The following is a 20,000-nucleotide window of genomic DNA, read 5'->3' as shown; positions in this document are numbered from 1 at the left end:
GGCTCCGTGGGAGAGGAGAGCTGGCCTGCCGCTGGTGAGGCGCAAGCGCAGGGCTGCAAAGAAAAACATTAATAAGTAAACCTGCTGTATTTTGTTACTTTAAAAAAAATCCACTTATATTTATGTCGAACTGATAGCTTTTAAAAAGCTGTTGAATTTAATGAAAAGCATGGTGTTATACAAAACAATTCAGGTTACTGTCCCTTTGCTATAATTCTTTGATGATGAAGCATGCCAGAAGAGGCACAGAAAGTAAAAAAAAACATAGATAACGGACTCCAATTTCATTTTACAGTTACTGAGGTAGAAGCTGGTCGTGTGTTTTTCCACTACAAGATAGAAAAATTTTCTAAATTTATTGATTCAAAGACATGTTTTCTTCAGCAGTTTTATAATAATCATAATTTTCTTTCTCTTTCTTCTGATTTTTGGTTTTGAGACAAGATCTTGCTATGTAGTTCAAGACAGGCTTCAACTCCTAGAGATGCTCCTGCTTCAGCCTCCCAAATGAGAGGATTACTACAGACCTGCGCTACCATGCCTGGCAGTAATCATGATTTTTAAACCAAGCACTGCACTGAAATTTGCTTCTTTTGTGTGCTTTTTACTTATAGAAATTCACAACCAGTACGAAATGTTACAAGGCAAGGCAGAGAACGTGTGGGCCAGGTGACAAATAGTTACTACAGAACAATGTAAATTTTCTGCTTTCTAAAGAAATGGTACTTTAGAATTCACTGTGACACTCTGACATAATTCTGACCATTAAGTAAACATTACAATTTTAATAAGTACCATACATAAAAAACATTTTAAAAATTACTTACACCTGACAAAATAATTTCTTGTATCTGATAAAGAGTTTGCTTGGATTTATCTTGGCAGTGTTTATTTTTATGAAACTTTTGAATTGCTTTTACTCCACAGAATCTCATCTTATTAAAAAGCTTTTACACAGGAGAAGAAATTACCAAAAGAGTGAAGGAACAGCCTGCAGGGCGGGAAAGATTTTTGCCAGCTGTTCCTCATACAAAGGACTAATATCTAGCATGCATGAAGAACTTAAAAAAATAGACCTCCAAATTAAAAACCCCAATCCAAAAATGAACAGACACCTCTCAGATAGAAAGGTAAAAATACCAAATAAATACATGAACAAATGTTCAATATCACTGGTCATCTGAGAGACGCAAGTTAAAACAATGCTGAGATTCCGTCTCCAGAGAGAATGGCTGCTATCAAGAAATCAACCAATAACAAATGCTGGTGGGTTATGGGGAAAAAGGAACCCTTCTCCACTGTTGGTGGTAGACTGGTGCAGCCACTGTGGAAATCAGGGTGGAGATTCCTCAGAAACCTAAAACTAGAGGTTCCATTCAAACCCGCTATTCTTGGTTTCTTTCCAAAAGAATTTTAAAAATAGAGAATTAAAAACATTATACTACAGTGATATACGCACATCCATGTTTATAGAGGCACAGCTTGTAATAGCGAAATCTTGGAAACAGCCCAAATGTCCATCAACTGATAAATGGATAAAGAAGATGTGATTTTCTTATACAATGGAATACCACTTGGCCATAAAGAATAAGTCTGAGCTAAATGCATGTTCCTTGAGACCAAACTCTTAAGTGAGATAAATCTAACACATATTTAAATACTGCATTATTTCCAAAATTGGAAAGAACCAAAATGTATAGTAGATATTGAGAAATACAAAGAAAATGTTTAAATTAGAAGGGCAACAAGGGAGGGTGAAGGAGAAAAGGAAAGAAGGGACAAGGAAAAAGAACAGAAGGAAAAATGAAAACATAGTTTTTGTAAATAAGGAGGGGAAGAGAGGTCTGTTAGATTTCCCTTGTCTTAAAATGGCCGCCCCATGGACTAGCTGCCTCCATGTGAAAATATGGCTTTTCCCCACAAAGGACAGGCTGCTTCTTCCCATCATGCCTCTTCTGACAAAAAAGTAACCTGATACTTGTTACCTCCTAGCAGCTAGTGATGTCACAAACCCCTCCAGTGATGTCACAGGCTCCTCCAGTCTCTTAATAGTACCTCACTCAACTCCACCCCAGCTCGGGCTAACCCCACCCCACTCCTATAAAAGAAGCTCCCTGTTCTGCCATGTTGATCCCTCTCCTTTGTTCAGAGACAGCCTGGCAGATCCTATCCATAATAAAGCCTTGTTTTGGTCCTGATCTGGTCCTGGTTTTCAGCTGGGTTTTTTTGTTTTGTTTTGTTTTGTTTTTAAACTCTCTCAACTCCTTTATCAGCTGTTTTTATTTAACAGGGTCAAAGTGAAAGTAAAAGTGAAGTGTGAGGGAGAAACTGGCTATGCAGAGGAAGCTTAGACCAAGTAAAAGGAGAAAAAAAACAATAAAAGGACACTCTGGAGCAAGCAGAGTGGGCTACCATGAAAATAGCATCTATATCCTTTTATGTTGTGCAAATCTCAAGGAAACCCAGGAGAACTTGTACACGTGGGTCCTGAGTGGTGTTGCTGGGATCCTACGCCTCAGGCTGAGGTCAGATACAGGCAATCCTGTTGAAAACCTGCTGGAGTTCTTACAAGAAGTCCACCTGCGGCGCTCTGGGTACTGCTCTGCGTATGTGTCCAGGATCCTGTAATTAACAGGTCAGTTCTACTTCCCTGGACACTTTGCTGTCCCTTAATCTCCTATCTTAATGTCTCCTGGATCACTGAATCATAGGCCAGCAAAGGGCCTGGTATGGATGCATCTGCCTGTAATCAAAATTGGAGCCCAAGCTGGGTGTGACAGCACAATCCGATAATCTTAGCACTCAGGAGGCTGAAGCAGAAGGATCTCCTGAGATGACAGCCTGGACCACATAGTGAGTTCAAATCCAACCTGGACTACATAGCAAGACCTTATCTCAAAAAAGAAAAGAGAAAGAGGAAGGAAGGGAGGGAAGGAGGGAGGAAGAGTGTACCCACTCTCTGCAATGTCTTCTCTCTGGCCTTCTCAGAGGCCAGGGATCCATCCTGCCCCCTGCTGCTTGCTCTGCCCCTCTGAACAATGTGTGGTTTCTTTAGTTTGGTTTTGTTGGTTTGGTTTGAGAAGCCACACTTTCTAGGCTTCAGTGATCTTCAGTTTAAGCACTCAGGGTGTGGTTTGCAGATGTGGGCATTTCATGCTTTAAGAAAATCCAGGATTGGGCAAGATTTATCATATACAGGTACAAATTCCCTATGCTGACTGTTATTATGTATACCTAAAATGTACCAATAAGTCTTTTGCCTCAAAAACAACCATCTCAGAAGGGCGTGGGGGGTGGAGGAACACTTTTCACGTAGTAGCGGTCTGGAAGCAGACAGAAAGAATAAGAGAGCCAGACAGTAAGGGGCCAGGACCCGGTATAGTTACCAAGATCACTCCCCGAGTCTCCCCAGTCTTCAGTAATTTCCTGTGTGTCTCTCGAGACAATCAAGATTATAAAATACTGGTGATGATGTGTTATGAGGTAAATTGTGTCCCCTCGAAATTCAGATGGTGGAACCCTAAGTCCAAGTGCCCTTAGAATTTGACGTTCTAGGTAAAGCCTAGCAGCAATAAAGTTAAAATGAGGTATATTAGGGCCAAATTATCGTAGAGAGCTAAGTTAATTAGATATTTTGTAGGCAGTTAGACAGGGCTAGCCCTAGAGGGGTCAGTAGGAAAGACAAGTGAGACACATTCATTGAAGGTCAGCATTATAAAAAAGGAGAAAGTACTACCCTTACATACTTCCCCTAGAGATGAATAGCAGTGACTGATACTCTAAATACACACCGATCACCTTACAGGAGGCTAAAATCTCCCTAACCCATTCCTTCCAGGGTCCTTGTTCAGTCCGTACACACTTGCTATGTGACCAGCTCCCCCATTTGATCCTCATTTAATCAGTATTACCTAAGTGCAGTCTTAATTGATTATTGTTGCAATCTTGTTGGTTGATCATGGTTTTGCCCCACCTCATGATTTCTCGTTGGACCAATATTACCTAAGTGATGGTAATTTTAATCTTTTGGGGTTTTGGGTTTTTTTGGTTTTTTGTGCCAGGGATCAAACTCGGGCCCTTGTGCTTGCGAGGCAGGTGGCGGAACCACTGAGCCAAATCCCCAGTCCAATACTTTTAATCTTAATAGTTGACTCTAGTATTGTCCCACCTTGTACCTGCCTCACCGCACGGCTTTGCTTAATAAAACACTTTTGAAAAGTGAGTGGGTAGGCAATACACTTTCTGGTCTCTTTCTAGACAGAAGCTATCTTTCTCTCAATAAAATTCATTCTTTTATTTTAAAGAACGTGTACTCCCGTTTTGGATATCTACCAGGTTGGAATGATATTTCTCTTGTTTGAATTGTTTTGGTTATTTTAATTACTTGGTGCTCTATATCAAAATTGGTAGGCTCTAATCCAATATAACTGATATTCTTACAAGAAGAGAAAATTAGAGCACAGATATGCACAGAAGAAATATCACATGTGAACAAAGCAGAAAGATTGCTGTCTCAAAGCTAAATTGGCTTAAAAAGAGAATTTCTTCTTCTTGGAAGAAACCAACCATACAATCACCTTGATATGGACTTGTAATCTTTAGAATTTTGACAACATATATTTCTGTTGCGTAAAGCACCGAGTGTATGATATTTTGTTATAGCAGTCCTTGGAAGCAAATGCATGTTTTTATCAGATCATTAAAATCTATGGTGACTTAGCTAGCTTGATAACTAGCCTAACATCAGGGAGGAAAAAGCATAGAATTTGTGGGCATGGTGGTGTATGCCTGTAATCTCAACACTGTGGGAGGCTGAGGCAAGAGGATTGCAAATTCAAATCCAGCCTGGACAATTTATCAAGGCCCTGTCTCAAAATAAAAATATGCCTCACAAGCACAAGGCCCTGAGTTCGATCCCCAGGAACAAAAACAACTAACTTAACTAACTAAATAAATAAACAAAGTTCTGAAATGTATGTAGCTCAGATTGAAGGCCCTGGGTTTAATCCTCAGTAAAACACACACACACACACATGTGCTCACACATATACACACACACAGTAAAATTTAATACACTGAATTTGTTTTCTACAATAAGGTACTATTGCTATTTCTACAACGAAGCACTGATGGTATTAACAGTGATTCCGTACTATATTAGTTATCACCACATAACAAATTATCCCAAAACTTAAAGCCTTAGAACAACAATAAATTATTATTTCACAGTTTTAGGCTTGGCTAAGTGGATCCTTACAACACCCACCACCAGGGATGAACTCAGGACCTTGCACTTGCCAGGCAGGCATGGCACCCACTGAGCTAAATCCTCAGCCCCTAAGCGATTTTAACTTAGAATCTCAATGAGTTTACATTCAGAATGAATTGCTCATCCAAACACCTGAGGGCTGGAGAATCCTTTCTAAGACAATTTTCTCACTCGGCTGTCAGTAGCTGGCTCAGTCCCTTGCTGTTGACAGATGGCCTCAATTCTCATCACGTGACTCTCTCCTAGAGATACTTGAGTCTCTTGTGACGTGGCAGCGGGTGGTTGGTTTCCATCAGAGCAGGCCATTCAAGAGAGTAGAATGGGGGCTGGGTGTTTAGCTCGGTGGTGCCCACACCTGCCTGGCAAGCAGAAGGTTGGGAGTCTGATCCCCAGGACCAAAAAGATAGGGGCGGGGAGGGACAACAGAATGTCTTGTGTGACCTAGTGTTGGAAATTGTGAGAGGGCACTATACAAGGGTGTGAATTGTAGGAAGCCGGGAACATTGGGAGGATGGAGCATAAATCCTTTTGTGTGCACTATTCAATTCACCAGTCACAACAATCCACAGAACTAGTTATCAGTTATCTCTGTGCCTCACATCTTTTCATGTCTGCCAAACAGTAGGCACTTGAGATTTTCTTTTAAAGAAAGAAGCGCAGGAGAGGTTAAGACTCAGGATCTATGGCCTCATTACCTAGATTCAAATTCTTGATGATGTTTACTATTCAATTTTAGGCAAGTTTCTTGACATGCTTGTATTTTTTAAACATGCACCACTATAATTAGTTCCCTGAGAATATCCTAGAAAACTGTGATTTTTCTCTACCCTAGTTTTACATTTAAGGAAGGAGATCATTTCCTTCGTGATTTCTTACTCTAGGTTTTTAGCAGAGGTGAGAGCACAAGCAGGGAGAAATCAAAAGTTCTCCCAGTGAGAGAGGAAGAGGAAAAGTTTGTGCGACCACAGCAAAAGCCATGATTTCCCCTGAAGATGGAGGAAGGAACATAGGTTGGCCTCCTTGATTATCGGCCTTGGGCATGTGTGTGCCTTCAGAGTCATGCCAACAAGTTGGGTCCAATTTTTCATGTAGTTTGGGTCTTCAATGTGAGGACACAGCAGGCCTGATTTCTTCCTTGGTACAGAGTTCTTAGACTGTGAGGGACCTATCACATCCAGCCTTATTGCTAGGGAGTTGGCCTGGTTCTCTTGTACCCTCACCATCACAGCTATGGATCCCACACACGACATCGAGGTCAAAGAGCGTCTACTTGACCATATTGTATGGTTCCTCTGGCCATGGAACACCCAGGGTAGGTGGGAAGGAAACAGTTTTCCTGATCCTGGCCTGCTAACCAGTTGTATTCCTATCTTGGCTAGTCTGAGGCAGATCTGGGACCGCCCAGCCTTCAGCTTTGTTGAAGACAGGCTGACCACACCTCTCTCCGGCTTCGGGGAGCTCATGTGCTTTAGCTTGTATTACAAAGGCTCCTGGAAATGAGGGTATTTAGGGATAATATATGACCCCTTCTTAGCCCACTCTGACTTTGGCTGCAGACCCAAAGTTATTGACATTAAAGGTGTCATCTTTTAACCCAATTACAGAAAGCATCTTGTTCTTCATGATGGAAACTACCTTGGGTAAGTAATAAGCTCCCCATCTTCCCCCCATTAGACCTGCACAGCATCTACACACCAGTTTAACTTCCACCCTCCTCAGATAAAAGTTTTTGTACAGCAGGCAATTAGCTTTCAGGCCATTCTAATACAGAGCAAAAGTTTATTATTTTTTCTCTTTCTTAGCTGCAATACAGAGATAGGACACAGATTTTTTTTTTTTCTCACCTCAAGGGTACTATGAAAATTAAGCCTTTTCTGTCCTTTGGGTCCTATTTTTCATAGCCTAGGAGAGGAATCAAGGGAATTGGAACCAGAAAGAGACCTGGGGTGGGGAGGTACACACAAGAAATAATCTCTAGGAAATAATTCAGAAGGGAAGAAAGCTCTTTCCTAGAAAATCAGGGTGCACGGGTATAATAGAAATCCTCCTGAGGGCATTTGATTCGGCCACAAGTTACCTAGGAGTTATCATCTGCACATATCCTACCTATCCCAGATGTGAGCCTCTCATTTCGGAGACTGTGTACAGTGGTTTGCTGGGGCCGCCGTCACAGATTGCTACAAATGGGTAGCTTACACCGCAGAAATTTATTTTCTCAGTAGTCTGGAGGCTAAAAGTCCAAAGCCCAAGGTATTTGTAGGTTTTGTTTATCACAAGCCCTCTCTCCTTTGACTTGAAGACAGTCTTTCCTTTACATATTTGCCCTCCTGTGTCCTTACGTGTCCAAATTTCTTTTGCTGCTAAGGGGACAGTTCTATTGGATGAGGGCCCACCCAAAATGACCTCATTTTAACTGTACTTCTCTTTAAAGGTCTTATCGCTGAGTATGGTTACATTCTGAGCTACTGAGGGTTAGGGTTTCAACATGTGAATTCTCAGGAGCAAGGTCTCACCCGTAGTAGGGACAGGTGGGGAGTGCCTCAGTTAGTAAATGCTGAGCAGGGGCTAGAACCACAAGGAGCAGTGGGTCCCCATCCTGGAAATACTGATTTCACTGAGGGCGGGTAAGGCCAGAATATAAAAATTCCCTTGCCTTTATTGCTAAGGTTCGGTCCATGACCAAGCAGCGCTGGTGTCCCCAGGGAAGCTGTTGGTAATTCATCCTAGTCATGAGCTGGGATCTGCAGCTTCCTGAGAACCACAGGTAATTGCTTGAGTGAGTTGAAGCGAAAGTATGATCCCGGTGATTCAAAAGTGCTGCAGGGATCAAGAAGTGTGAATTCAGATCTCTGGGTTTTGCTCACACATCCAAACTTCTCTCAAAAGAGCAAGGCTTCCAGACGCCTCTGCAAAGGAGAGAAAGGGCCATGGAAACTGAGAAATGGACAACTCCCAGCTTGAGCTCCACACCCTGGCGGTAGTTGTTCTAGAGCAGCTACTCAGTGCGGATGTGAAATCAAGGAATTAAAATAAATTACTGGCCCTCAACCTGCTGTGAGGCGTCCCTGGAAGAAATGGGCAAGTGGATATCTCCATCATTCAGAGACAAGATCTTCCTAAAGTGCTCATACCTAAGAATCAGACAGGGCAAAGATTGAACCAAAGGCTGCGGGTCTCTCCTTGGTCCTTGGAGTTCCCCAGGGAAACACAAAGCCCTGGAATCCATAGGTTTAAGCGTCCCAGGTGGAACTAATTTTGGAATACACTTTAGAAACACAGATCTACCCTGTAGTGCTCATTTTTTTCCCTTCTTTTCTCCTAAATTTTTATGGTCAGGGGTCTACAGACAAGAAAATAAATGAAATAGAGACTTCGTTAGGCCTTCTAGCTAATTCTGACTAAAAGGAAAAGGAGTGAAAGACAAACTTTACTGGAGAGATTCCCCTGGGGAGCCTGTCAAGGCTGGAGGTAGAAAAGGAGAGAAAAACTAGATAAAGACGTCAAATGGCCTTGGAACCTGAGCCAAGAGACCAGAAAAAGAGCTGATAGGCAAGACATAGAGAGAAAGCCAAGTACACAGATAACCCATACCCACCTCCGATAAAATATAGGAAAAAACAAAGGGGGTGGGAGCTAACTAACTTTAAAGCAGTAAGTACTCACACTATCCACTTATACATAGCAAATTGTATTCACTCTATAATCACTAAATTATTCACTGTAGGATCATTATAGAGTACAATAGATGGCCACATGTGCCCTTACTAACCACGAATAAAGCATTCTCACCAACTAGCTGTCCACCCCAAAGGTAAGGCCTTAAGAGATAGGTCAAGGGTTCAGGACCAGCCTGGGCTACGTAGTGAGTTCCAGGTCAGTCTCAACTACATAGTGAGACCCTGTCTCAAAAAAAGAAAAATAAAAATAAAAAAGAGGTAGGTTAAGGGACAGTAAACGAACAGAAAGAAGCCACACGTAGACCACCGGAAGAAATGATGTTAGGCATGGATGCCTGGAAGCCGGCCTAGTTATGTCAAGTTCTGGGTGGAGAGGGCCTCTGACACCCCTATAAAAGCAACTGGGAACAGAGGGCCCACAGGCCCTCCATCTTTCTGGAGACTCCTACCCTGGTACTTTCTTATCAGGGTAGCTGTTTTTTTGTGGTACCGGGGATTGAACTCGGGTCCTTGCACTTGCAAGGCAGGCCACCGAACCGCTGAGCTAAATCCCCGGCCCTCTCTTTACAAATTAAGTGTTTTCCTTTTGTTAAATTTTATCCCTCTAATTCCTTATTGTGGCTGAGTTTACAATCCTGATGGGTTGCTTGGACCGCAGAGCAGTGGTGCTCATCCCCCAGACTTGACATCTTTGGTTCCCCGACGGGTCCTTGCACTTGCAAGGCAGGCCACCGAACCGCTGAGCTAAATCCCCGGCCCTCTCTTTACAAATTAAGTGTTTTCCTTTTGTTAAATTTTATCCCTCTAATTCCTTATTGTGGCTGAGTTTACAATCCTGATGGGTTGCTTGGACCGCAGAGCAGTGGTGCTCATCCCCCAGACTTGACATCTTTGGTTCCCCGACCAGGATCCAGATGTGACAAGTTTTTATTATTTTGTTTTTGTTTTTCGAGATCGGGGGGTGTCTCACATGTAGTTCAGGCTGGACTTGAACTCACAGAGATCCTCCTGCTTCAGCCTCCTGAGTGCTGAGTCATGAGCCACTGAGACAGATTCGAATGTGGCAAAACTGGCTGAGGTAGTAGATGCGTCTTGTCAATCACAAGATCATGGAACACATGCTCAGAACAATTTGCAAATCTGTGCACAAGGCCTTCTCATGAGAATGTGAACAGGTTTTCAATAGGTGGCCTAGACCTGATATCTGCCTGAGGGGTGGGGGCCCAGCCCCACCTCTCAGGATTCATACGCAGAAGTTCTCCTGGGTTTCCTTGAGATTTGGACAGATGTGGAGAAGAGCTTGCTAACGTGGCTTTTTCACAATAGCCCACCCTGTGTCGCCCAGGGTGTACTTTTATCTTGCTTTTTCTTCTTTTATTCAACCCAAGCTCACTCTGCAAGGCTGGTTTCTCCTTCGCTCTTCACTTTCACTTTTTCAAATAAACATCGCCACTTCTTTTGGCTTGTTTCATTCAGTGCTTTGCTGGAAATGATAAGAACCTAGAATACAACTCCCAAATGGAGGTGAGCACCCCGAAATCTGTAACATTTCATTAGTGAGACATCTTTAGAAGGGGCTACCAAATAACACCACCCTACCTTGCTCATAAATTTTTTTTGTAAGCTACAGTCCTCAAACACTTTTAAATTGACATCTGAAAATTTTCTGTATGATCCAACACTGGAAAGAACAATTTCCAGTGTTCTACAAAAAAAGGGGGGGTATTTCCTATAAAATATAAACATTTCTCCCTTACTGTTTAGTGATTTCTTTTTTACTTTGAATTTTTATTAGTCTGTGTTTGCAGTGCATAATGTTTACATCCATCATGGGGGTTGGTGCATGTGCAGAACATATAATTCTTTACATCCCTTTCCCTCATTACTGAACATCACTCTCAAATGTACCCAAAAAATGTAAATAGCATTAAGACTTTGATATCTATCATTATTCATTTAAAACATACACACATGAGCTCTTCCGAAGAGTTGGAACTTTTACAGTTTCTTTTTCTTTAAATACTGATTATTTTATTTTTTACTTTAATTTTATTTTTGCAGATACTCAAATCATTAAAATAAACAGGCAGACAAATGAGATGCATACATAACACACAAGACAATTATAATGATTATTTTATTAATTACTTTATTTGGGGTTTTTTTGTTTGTTTGGTTGGTTGGTTTTTTTGTACCAGGGATCGAACTCAGTTCCTTGTGCTTGCAAGGTAGGCAGCAGAACCACTGAGCTAAATCCCTGGCCCTATTTGTTTGGGTTTTGGGGTTTTTTTGGGTTTTGGTTTTGGTTTTTTTGAGACAGGGTCTCACTATGTAGTTGAGACTGATCTGAAACTCAATCTGTAGCCCAGGCTGGTCTCACAAATCACAGAGATCCTCCTGCCTCAGCCTCCCAAGTGCTGGGATTACAGGTGTGGGCCTTGTTTGGGTTTTTGAGACAGGGTCTTACCTTGTAGTGCAAGCTGACCTTGAACTCACTATGTATACCAGGCTGGCTTCAAACTTGTAGCAATTCTCCTGTCTCAGCCTCCCAAGTGCTAGGATAACTGGCATGTGCTACCATGCCCAGCATGGCGCTATTTAAGATAAATAAATAAAAATTTTAATAATTTTGTGGAAGAACTAAGCTCAAATTTTTTTGGCTTGAGTTATCATTACAATTATTAATAATATATAATGTCCAGAACATTGGGCCCATTTCCCATGGTGACAAAGAATGAAGCCAAATAGAAGAAGGTAGAGTGCAAGCACATTTATCGAAAAGATACAAAGGCGAGAAAGTAGAATACCCACTAGCAGGGAAGGGTTCGGGAAACCTCCTTGCCTGGGTGTTCTTAAGGGTTTAGAAGTTGCTCAGAGCCCGAAGTGGTGCCACGCACCTGTAATCCCAGCACTCCAATCCCAGAGGCAGAAGGGTCGCCACGAGTTCGAGGCTGTCCTGGACTACACAGTGAGTTCGGGGCCAGCCTGACCTACAGAGCAAGACCCTGTCTCAAAAGTCAAACAAACAGGCCGGGGATTTAGCTCGGCGGTTCCACCACCTGCCTCACACAAACACAAGGTCCAGAGTTCGATCCCTGGTACCAAAAAAAAATCAAACAAACAAAAAAAGAATAGTTGCTTAGGTAATATTGATCAAGGGGAAATCCCAAGGTGGGTATAAGGTGGGACAAAACTAGGGTCAACCAGGAAGATGACAAGTATAATCACTTAGGTAATACTGCTGATTAAAGGGGCTCAAATGGGGAAGCGCGCCTGGTAGTCAGCATCCTGGAATGACCAAGGACTTCCGAGAGGGAATGGGCTAGTGAGGTTCAGATGGCTGTTTAGAATATCACTCCCTGCTACTGATCCCTCAGGAAGTACGTGAGTCCCTCTGGTTTGAATTCTGGCTTAGTAAATGTGTCTCGATTGTCTTCTGTATGACTCCCTGGAGCGTCCAGCCCTGTCTAGCTGCCTGTAATGTATCTACCTAACTCGGCTGTCCACAGTGCAGGGAGATCCGTGACAGGCACAGGACATAGGGCACATGTTTCTGTAAGATCCCTGGGGGGTGGTGACTCAGCAGACTCCCTGTTGGGCTCCCTGGCTCCATTTGAAGGCCTCTGTCTTACAGGACAGAGACGATGTTGGGGGCTGAGGAATTCCCTCCCCTCCACCCAGTTGAGCTCAAGCAACACCCTAAATCGATCCCGCCCTGGTCACTTCCCCCCCGCCCAGTTCAGTCTGTATAACCCCAGACCAAAGTATATACAAGGTTTCTCTCTTTTTTCTTATCTTGCTCTTGAGCCCAAGACACTGATTTATCTGCACCACAGACAGTGTGCCTTTGTGTCAACCCCACAGATTCCCCTGTGTGTGACCTTCAATAACCTTAGCTGCCCGTCCTTCACCAACAAGCCTACACTTCAGAGTCCTTTGCTTGCTGTGCATAAGAGTTTGGAATCTGTTGGATCCACCACACAGTAACACATTACTGTCTAATAGAATCCTAACTCCTGTCTCACTCCTTTCTCAAACTATATAGTTACACTGTAAATTTTTACAGGTAGTTTTTAGACATAAAAAATCTTTTTGAGCTGGGCGTGGTGCCACACACCTGTAATCCCGGCACTCAGGAGGCTGAGGCAGGAGGATCTCTGTGAGTTCAAGACCAGCCTGGGCTACATAGTGAGTTCCAGGTCAGTCTCAACTACAGAGTGAGACCCTGCCTCAGAAAACCAAGAACAACAACAACAAAAATCTTTTGGAAAAATAGCTTTTATCGATGCTGTAAAAAAGAAAAAGAAGGCAATTCTATCTTTCCATAGTAGACCATGGATTCATGGCTAGATTAATCTATTCCACGATTCTGCAGGGCAGAACCCTTATGATCCAATCACCACTGAAAGCCTATCTTTTCAAATAAAATCAGCATGACTGAAGATGAAGTTTCCAACACACAAAATTTCACGGACACATTCAAACTAAAGCAGGGATAACAGAAAAAAAAAAGTTACAGATGTAATAGAAGAAGAGTTCCTAAATTTGATAAAAACTAAAATTACATTGCCATTTCTGCATTTGAAATAGGTCCTGTTGCCTCAGATCTCATTTAGCATAAATCTCAAAATCTCACCCTCCTCTGCAGTGTGCCCCTCCCTGACACTGACCCCATTTTTCCCACTTCGTTAGTCCTTCAGCTACAGCCCCTCCTACCTCCCTTCATTTCCTGTTACGGGACAAAATATAGCTCTGCCTCTAAGCTTTTCCTCTGTCTGAAAAATTCTGTAAACATACCCTTTTCTTGGGTTGGGTGTGGTGGTGCACACCTATAATCCCAGTACTTAGGAGGCTGAGGCAGGAGGATCACCTTGTGTTTAAAGCCATCCTGAACTACATTTAAGATCTTGTCTCTAAAAAAGCAAACAAACAAAAACAAACTCTTCTCCTTTCTTTCTTCTTTGTTGTGACTATCTCAAAAACAGCAATTCTAGCTAGGTGTGGTGGTACACACCTATAAATCTTACTACTTAGAGGCTGACCCTGGAGGATTGCTGCAAGTTTGAGGCTAGCCTGGCCTATATAATGAGTTTAAGGCCAGTCTGAACTATGACGCTGTCCCCCAAAAAAACATAGCAACTCCAACTCTGAGTCCAGTCAATTGGTTACCTCTCCCAAATTAACACTCAGCTTTCTGGGTTTTCCAAAAATATACTTAATTGATATAAATAATCTTCTATGATTGATCTGCCCCCATTTCTGACCCTCTATTTCTTTTTTTCCTTCCTTCTTTCTTTTTTTTTTTTAAGGCAGGGTCTCACTATGAGGTCCAAATTGGCCTTGAACTCACTATGTAGCCCAGAGTGGTCTCAAACATGCAGCAATCCTCTTGCCTCAGCCTCCCAAGTGCTGGGATTATAGGTGTGTGCCACCGTGCCCAGCCTCAATGTATTTCTTATTCTGTTTCTTGAATTAATAAATGATCCAAGCATTCAATCATTTAAATGTTTATTAAAATGAGCTTTAATCTAATCACCAGAATTTGAAAAGCAGAGGTAGTCTTTAGAGTACTTAGAGCATTTTCCAGTGGGAGCTTCCTGAAAGCAGAGGCACTCCAAAAGGACAGATGGAGAATCAACTATGAGGATGGTCCATCCAATCCATAATCTTTATTTTTTATTTATGTATTTGGTTTTTTGAGACAGGGTCTCACTATGCAGTTGAGACTGACCTGGAACTCACCAGCCCAGGATGGTCTCAAACTCACAGCGATCCTCCTGCCTCAGCCTCCTGAGTGCTGGGATTACAAGCGCGCGCCATAATCTTTAGATGCATTGTAACTAACCTGTTCTCCATGGCACCTAGTACCCAACAACAACAACAACAACAACAACAACAACAAAAACAACAGAAGATAAAATTTGCAAGGCGAGGTAAAAATTTCATTTACCAAAAAAAGTATGACTCCTGTTGCAATTTTTTTCAGATCTGATGTTACGATAACTAAATTCGTTGGTTAGACTACACTAGATGAGGTTTGAATTTTGGATTTTTAAATTTGAGAGAAAAGAATTAAGATAAAGGAGCAACTTGAGCTTTTTCTAGACAACTGATGCGATCCATCGATTTTACCACTTCCTGAAAGCATGGTTTCCAGCACCTTGTATCTGAAGGGAAGGGCTGGCTTGGTACCCAAACCAGACCCTGACTCTCTTTACATTTCTGGAACCCTTCTACTGGTCATCTGCTTCTGGAAAGAAGGAGTGAAGTTCATCTTTGGAGAGTAGACAAGCCTGTCTGCTGCCGGAGGAGCAGCCTGGTGACGAGTCTTCTGGTGATTGATATTTCTCCCCATTTTTTTTACTTTGCTTTTTGCTTTTTGATTTTTTGAGACAGGGTCTCACTGTGTAGTTGAGACCGACCTGGAACTCACTATGCAGCCCAGGCTGGTCTCAAAATCACAGAGATCCTCCTGCCTCAGCCTCCCGAGTGCTGGGATGACAGGCGTGCGCCATCACGCCGGGCAACATTTCTCCCAATTATTGGCCCCTGGAATGACAGAAGTGTGAGATCAGATGAGAAACCATCCCTTCATCTACTGTTCAGGCCCCTGGGATTCTTACATCACACACCTCAGCAGACTGCAAATGAGAAGGATCTGGTTGATTTCCTAGTTTTAACACTCTGGATTCACTACCTTTCTTAAAAATCTTTGTGGAATCTGTCTTTAACATTTTTTTAAATAAAATTTTGCTCATTCTTTGCATGTATTTTTTTCTATTTATATTATTTATTATCCTTTTAATTGCCATGTAAAAATTGCACATCTTTATAGGATAACATTTGCTGTTGTGATACATGTATGATCAAGTTAGAGTAAGGATATTTATCATTTCTTGGTACTGAAAACATTAAAAACCCTTTCTATAGTTTTTTGGAAATGTGTAGTATGTTATTGTTATCTATAGTCCTTCCACTGTACAGTAGATACCAAAAGTTATTTCTCCTAACTAGTAAAGCTTAGTACCTATTGACCAATCTTTCCCCGACCTCCCTCTGTTTAATTTTATTTTTACTTGGCTGAATCTATTTCTAAATCCATCCACATACATTTCATTTTTCTCAACAAGTGTTCTTGAATGGCTGCTAAGTTCCAGGTACTTGACATATGTTAGTGAATGAGAGGCAAAAAGTTACTCTCTTCAAGGGATTTAACTCTCAGCCAATGCCAGGCATGGGGGCACACCCCCGTAAACCCAGCATTTGGGAGGCTGAGGCAGGAGCATCTTCAGTTCATGCACAGCCAGCCAGCCTGGGCTACATGGGAAAGCCAGCCTGAACTCCGCAGTGAGAATATGTCCCAAAATAAACAAACAAAATATTTCAGCCAAAGAGGCGAGCAATTAACGTATCACACTAGCAAGTACCTGTGCTATGAGAAAAGGACAGGAACGGTGAAAAAACACCCCTTCTCCACAATGGATACAGCAGGGCAAGGGGCCCCAGGGATTCCAGGCAGGGGAAATTAGATATTTTACATAGCACAGTCAGGAAAGGTGGGCTGCACTGAGAAACACCTTGGCCACAAAATTTAGAAAATTTGAAGGAAAAGATGAGAAGAGGGCGGAAGATTATTCCAGAAATGAGAGACTTGTACAGTGGTCCTTACAAGGGTTGAAAATGTCAGGCCGGGGATTTAGCTCAGTGGTTCGGCTGCCTGCCTCACAAAGGCAAGGACCCAAGTTTGATCCTCGGTACCAAAAAAAAAAAAAAGAGACAAAGAAAAGAAAAGAAAAAAAAAAGAAAAGAAAAGGCCAAATAGGAGGCCCTGAGGGTTCAGGAGATTTGTGGTCTGTAGGTTAGGCCAAAGATCTTACCTGTGCTGGTTGTGGTGGAGCCCACCTATCATCCCAGCACTCCGCAGGCTGAGGCAGGCGGATCACTCTGAGTTTGAGGCCAGCCTGGAATATATAGTGAGGCCATGTCTAAAAGCAAAATGAAACAAAACAAAAAGATCCCTACCTGTAGTTCTTTTTTTTTTTCTTTGGTTTTTATGAGTCAGGGTTTCCCTCTGTAGTTGAGACTGACCTGGAACTCACTATGTAGCCCAGGCTGGTTTTGAGTTTACAGCGATCCTCCTGCCTCAGCCTCTCGAGTGCTGGGATGACAGGTGTGCACCACCACGCCCAGCTCTTACCTGTAGTTCTTACTATTTTGTAAACCTCGCATTTCACTTCACTCTGCTGTTCTATAGGGAATAAATACCCTTGGCTACTTGAAATGCTCTCAGGGAGGCCTTCGCCAGCAGCCAGATGAGATTAAAGACACTGTGATACACTTATACCATCTTGGGTTTAACTTATCATGCTTACCAAGTAAAGACATATATATGGCCTCAGCCTCCCATAGCACTGCCCAGTAAAGCTTTTTTGTTTCTGCTTGTTTTTCTTTTGTCACACTGAGGATTGAATTCAGGGCATTTGCGTTGAACTACACTCTCAGCCCTTTGCTCCCTTTTAAAATTTTGAGACAGAGTCTCTAAATCACTAAATTGCCCAAGCTGGGCTTAAATTAGCAATCCTCCTGCCTCAGCCTCCCAGAGTGCTAGGGTTAGTACTTGATTGTATCAGGTGCTGGTGATTTAGAGTTTTAATCTGTAAACTGCAATTTAATGTGTTTGTTTGTTTGTTTGTTTGCTTGAGGCAGGGTCTCCCTTTGTAGCTCAGGGTGGCCCTGAACTTCCTGTGTAACCCAGGTAGGCCTCGAACTCAGAGTAATCCTCCTGCCTTGGCCTCCTAAGTGCTGGGATTACAGGTTTGTGCCACTACGTCTGGCTCAACTGGAATTTAATTTTAATTTGGTGACTTGGTGGCACTAGAATATTTGGAAATACAAATATCTCTTGCCTTTCAAGAGGCTCCAAAGTCTTCCCATCCCCCCAGGGTTTATACTGCAAGGGAAGAAAGCAGAGCCAGGGAAGGCCTGAGATTAAATAAGAAGGTTCTAAGGGAGGTGCTGGTGAAGGGAGAAGTTTGGCTGAAGGGAAGGGAACACCAGGATGTAACTTTTCACCCTTAATGGGTCAAGAAAAGTGTGAGCTGCTACTCTGAGAAAGCTGCAGACCTGTAGTGAGCAGCTGGAGAAATCCACCCTCACAAGGTAGGAGAGAGGTCTCCCTTCACGAGAACAGGCAGTGGACTTCAGTTTGCCCATATAAACCTGAGAAAAGACTGCTGGACTCCGAAGGGCAGATAAAGGAGGAAGAAACTCCCACCACCTGGGAGACAAAGCTGGAGGCAGCTCCTGTTCTGGCCCTGAGGCCAAACTTCATTCTTCTGACCTTTGAATAGGAACTTGCCGGAAAGGTTTTGGTACCACTCCGGACAACAGCTAGGAACCCTATCAGAATGAACTGTGCAAGGCACGTGACTTGAGCCAATGTAGATGTTACAGATTAGAGAACAATGGGTTTTAAAAGCTAAGGCTCCTCCCACCGGCCCAGAACGAATTTGGAGGAGCAAGCTGCAAGATATAAGATCAGGGGAAGCCTGACTGATTTTTCCAGGAGCTAGAAACACAGACGCTATAGCTGTGATATCCCTTGTGGCCCAAAGGAGGAAATATTGAGCGGCACTGAAACACCTGGATGTTCAATAAGGAACTGGTGAGCTAAAAAATTTGGTATTCTTTGTTTTTCTTCTTAACAACGAGGGTCAGCAAACTTTGGCACTGCAGGCCATTTAGCCTATTGGACTCAGTCATACCAGAAGGAAGCAGTGGTGGACAGCAGTACTTAGAAATAATTATGGCTGGCCAGGCGTGGTGGCGCATGCTTGTAATCCCAGCACTCGGAAGGCTGAGGCAGGAGGATCGCTGAGTTTGAGACCAGCCTGGGCTACATAGTGAGTTCCATGGCAGTCTCAACTACATAGTGAGATCTTGTCTCAAAAAAACCAAAAAAAATGAGAAAGAAAAGAAAAGAAATAATTATGGCTGTGTTCCAACTAAACTTATTGTGGATGTTGAAATTTTGAATTTTATATATTTTTCACGTGTCACAAAATACTCCTGTGGTATTTTTATTTCCCCAAATTAGAAACTGTAGAAGTCAGTGCTTCTCAGCCTTTTGGCTAAGACGTAGGTGTAAAAAACAAAAAAAGAAACAATTGGCTGGGTTTAGTGGTAAACATCTATAATCCTAACTATTCAGGAAGCTAAAACAGGAGGATTGCAAATTCAAGTCTAACCAGGGTAATTTAATAAGACCCTGTCTCAAAAATTTTAAAAAGGACTGGGAATATAGTTGGGTAGTAAAATGACTCTGGGTTCAATGCCAAAAACTGAGGAGGGAAAGAAAAAAGAGAAGCTTTAAAAAGGTCAAAATAAGCCAGGTGTAGTGGCGCACGCCTGTATTCCCAGTACTTAGGAGGCTCAGGCAGGAAGATTGGCAGGAGTTTGAGGCCAGTTTGGGCTACATAGTGAGTTCAAGGTCAGCCTGAACTACATAGCAAGACCCCGTCTCAAAAAAAAAAAAAAAGTCAAAATAAATTGTGTCTGGTGATACATGCCTATAATCTCAGCACCCTTGGGGGTTGAGGTAGGAGGATCACAAGTTTGAGCCCTGTGGGGGCAATTTGGTAATTTGCCTCAAATGTGACTCAAAATAAAATTAAATTTTAAAAGGGCTGGGGATGTAGCTCACTGTGAAGGTCCTGGGTTCAATTTCCAGTGCCATGATTAAAAAAAAAAAAAAGTAAAAATAATATTCTTAATTTGCTGGCTACATAAACATAGGGGAAGGCTAATTTGTCAATGTTAAACCACTTGTTGCCAAAATGCAGCTGATATCCCACTAATGAACTATAGAAATGAGTTTAGTGGGACAGGGCTGGAGATGTAGTTCAGTGGTGCTGTGATTGTCTGGCAAACAAGAGGTCCTGAGCTCGATTCTCCATGCTGGGGGAAAAAGGTGTGTTGTAAGACAAAAAACAAAAAAAAAGAAAAAAGCAGATTTTCACTGATTCTAAGTTGCCACCCAGTATATGTTATTTTTT

At 42.5% G+C, this 20,000-nt stretch overlaps 1 protein-coding gene across 2 annotated transcripts in view; it reads left to right on the top strand.

The window, feature by feature from the left end:
• Positions 1-2,555: 2,555 nt before the first annotated feature.
• LOC117283222 (zinc finger protein 280A-like) overlaps positions 2,556-20,000 on the top strand; it is a 22,392-nt gene continuing 4,947 nt past the window's right edge. The window contains exon 1 of one of the 2 annotated variants that reach the window (XM_033762353.1): positions 2,556-2,635. Coding sequence is in view for 1 of the 2 variants with exons in the window: in XM_033762352.1 (XP_033618243.1) it covers positions 18,593-18,610 (18 nt within the window). In the remaining variant the exon portion in view is untranslated. Of the gene's footprint in view, positions 2,636-18,534; positions 18,611-20,000 lie in introns of those variants that run through there. The other variant, XM_033762352.1, reaches the window with a different exon arrangement.

Source organism: Fukomys damarensis, unplaced genomic scaffold (genome assembly GCF_012274545.1).
Source record: "Fukomys damarensis isolate Sample0158 unplaced genomic scaffold, DMR_v1.0_HiC HiC_scaffold_12, whole genome shotgun sequence".
In the NCBI taxonomy this organism is placed as follows: Eukaryota; Metazoa; Chordata; class Mammalia; order Rodentia; family Bathyergidae; genus Fukomys; species Fukomys damarensis.
This window is presented reverse-complemented; position numbering and strand designations above follow the sequence as displayed.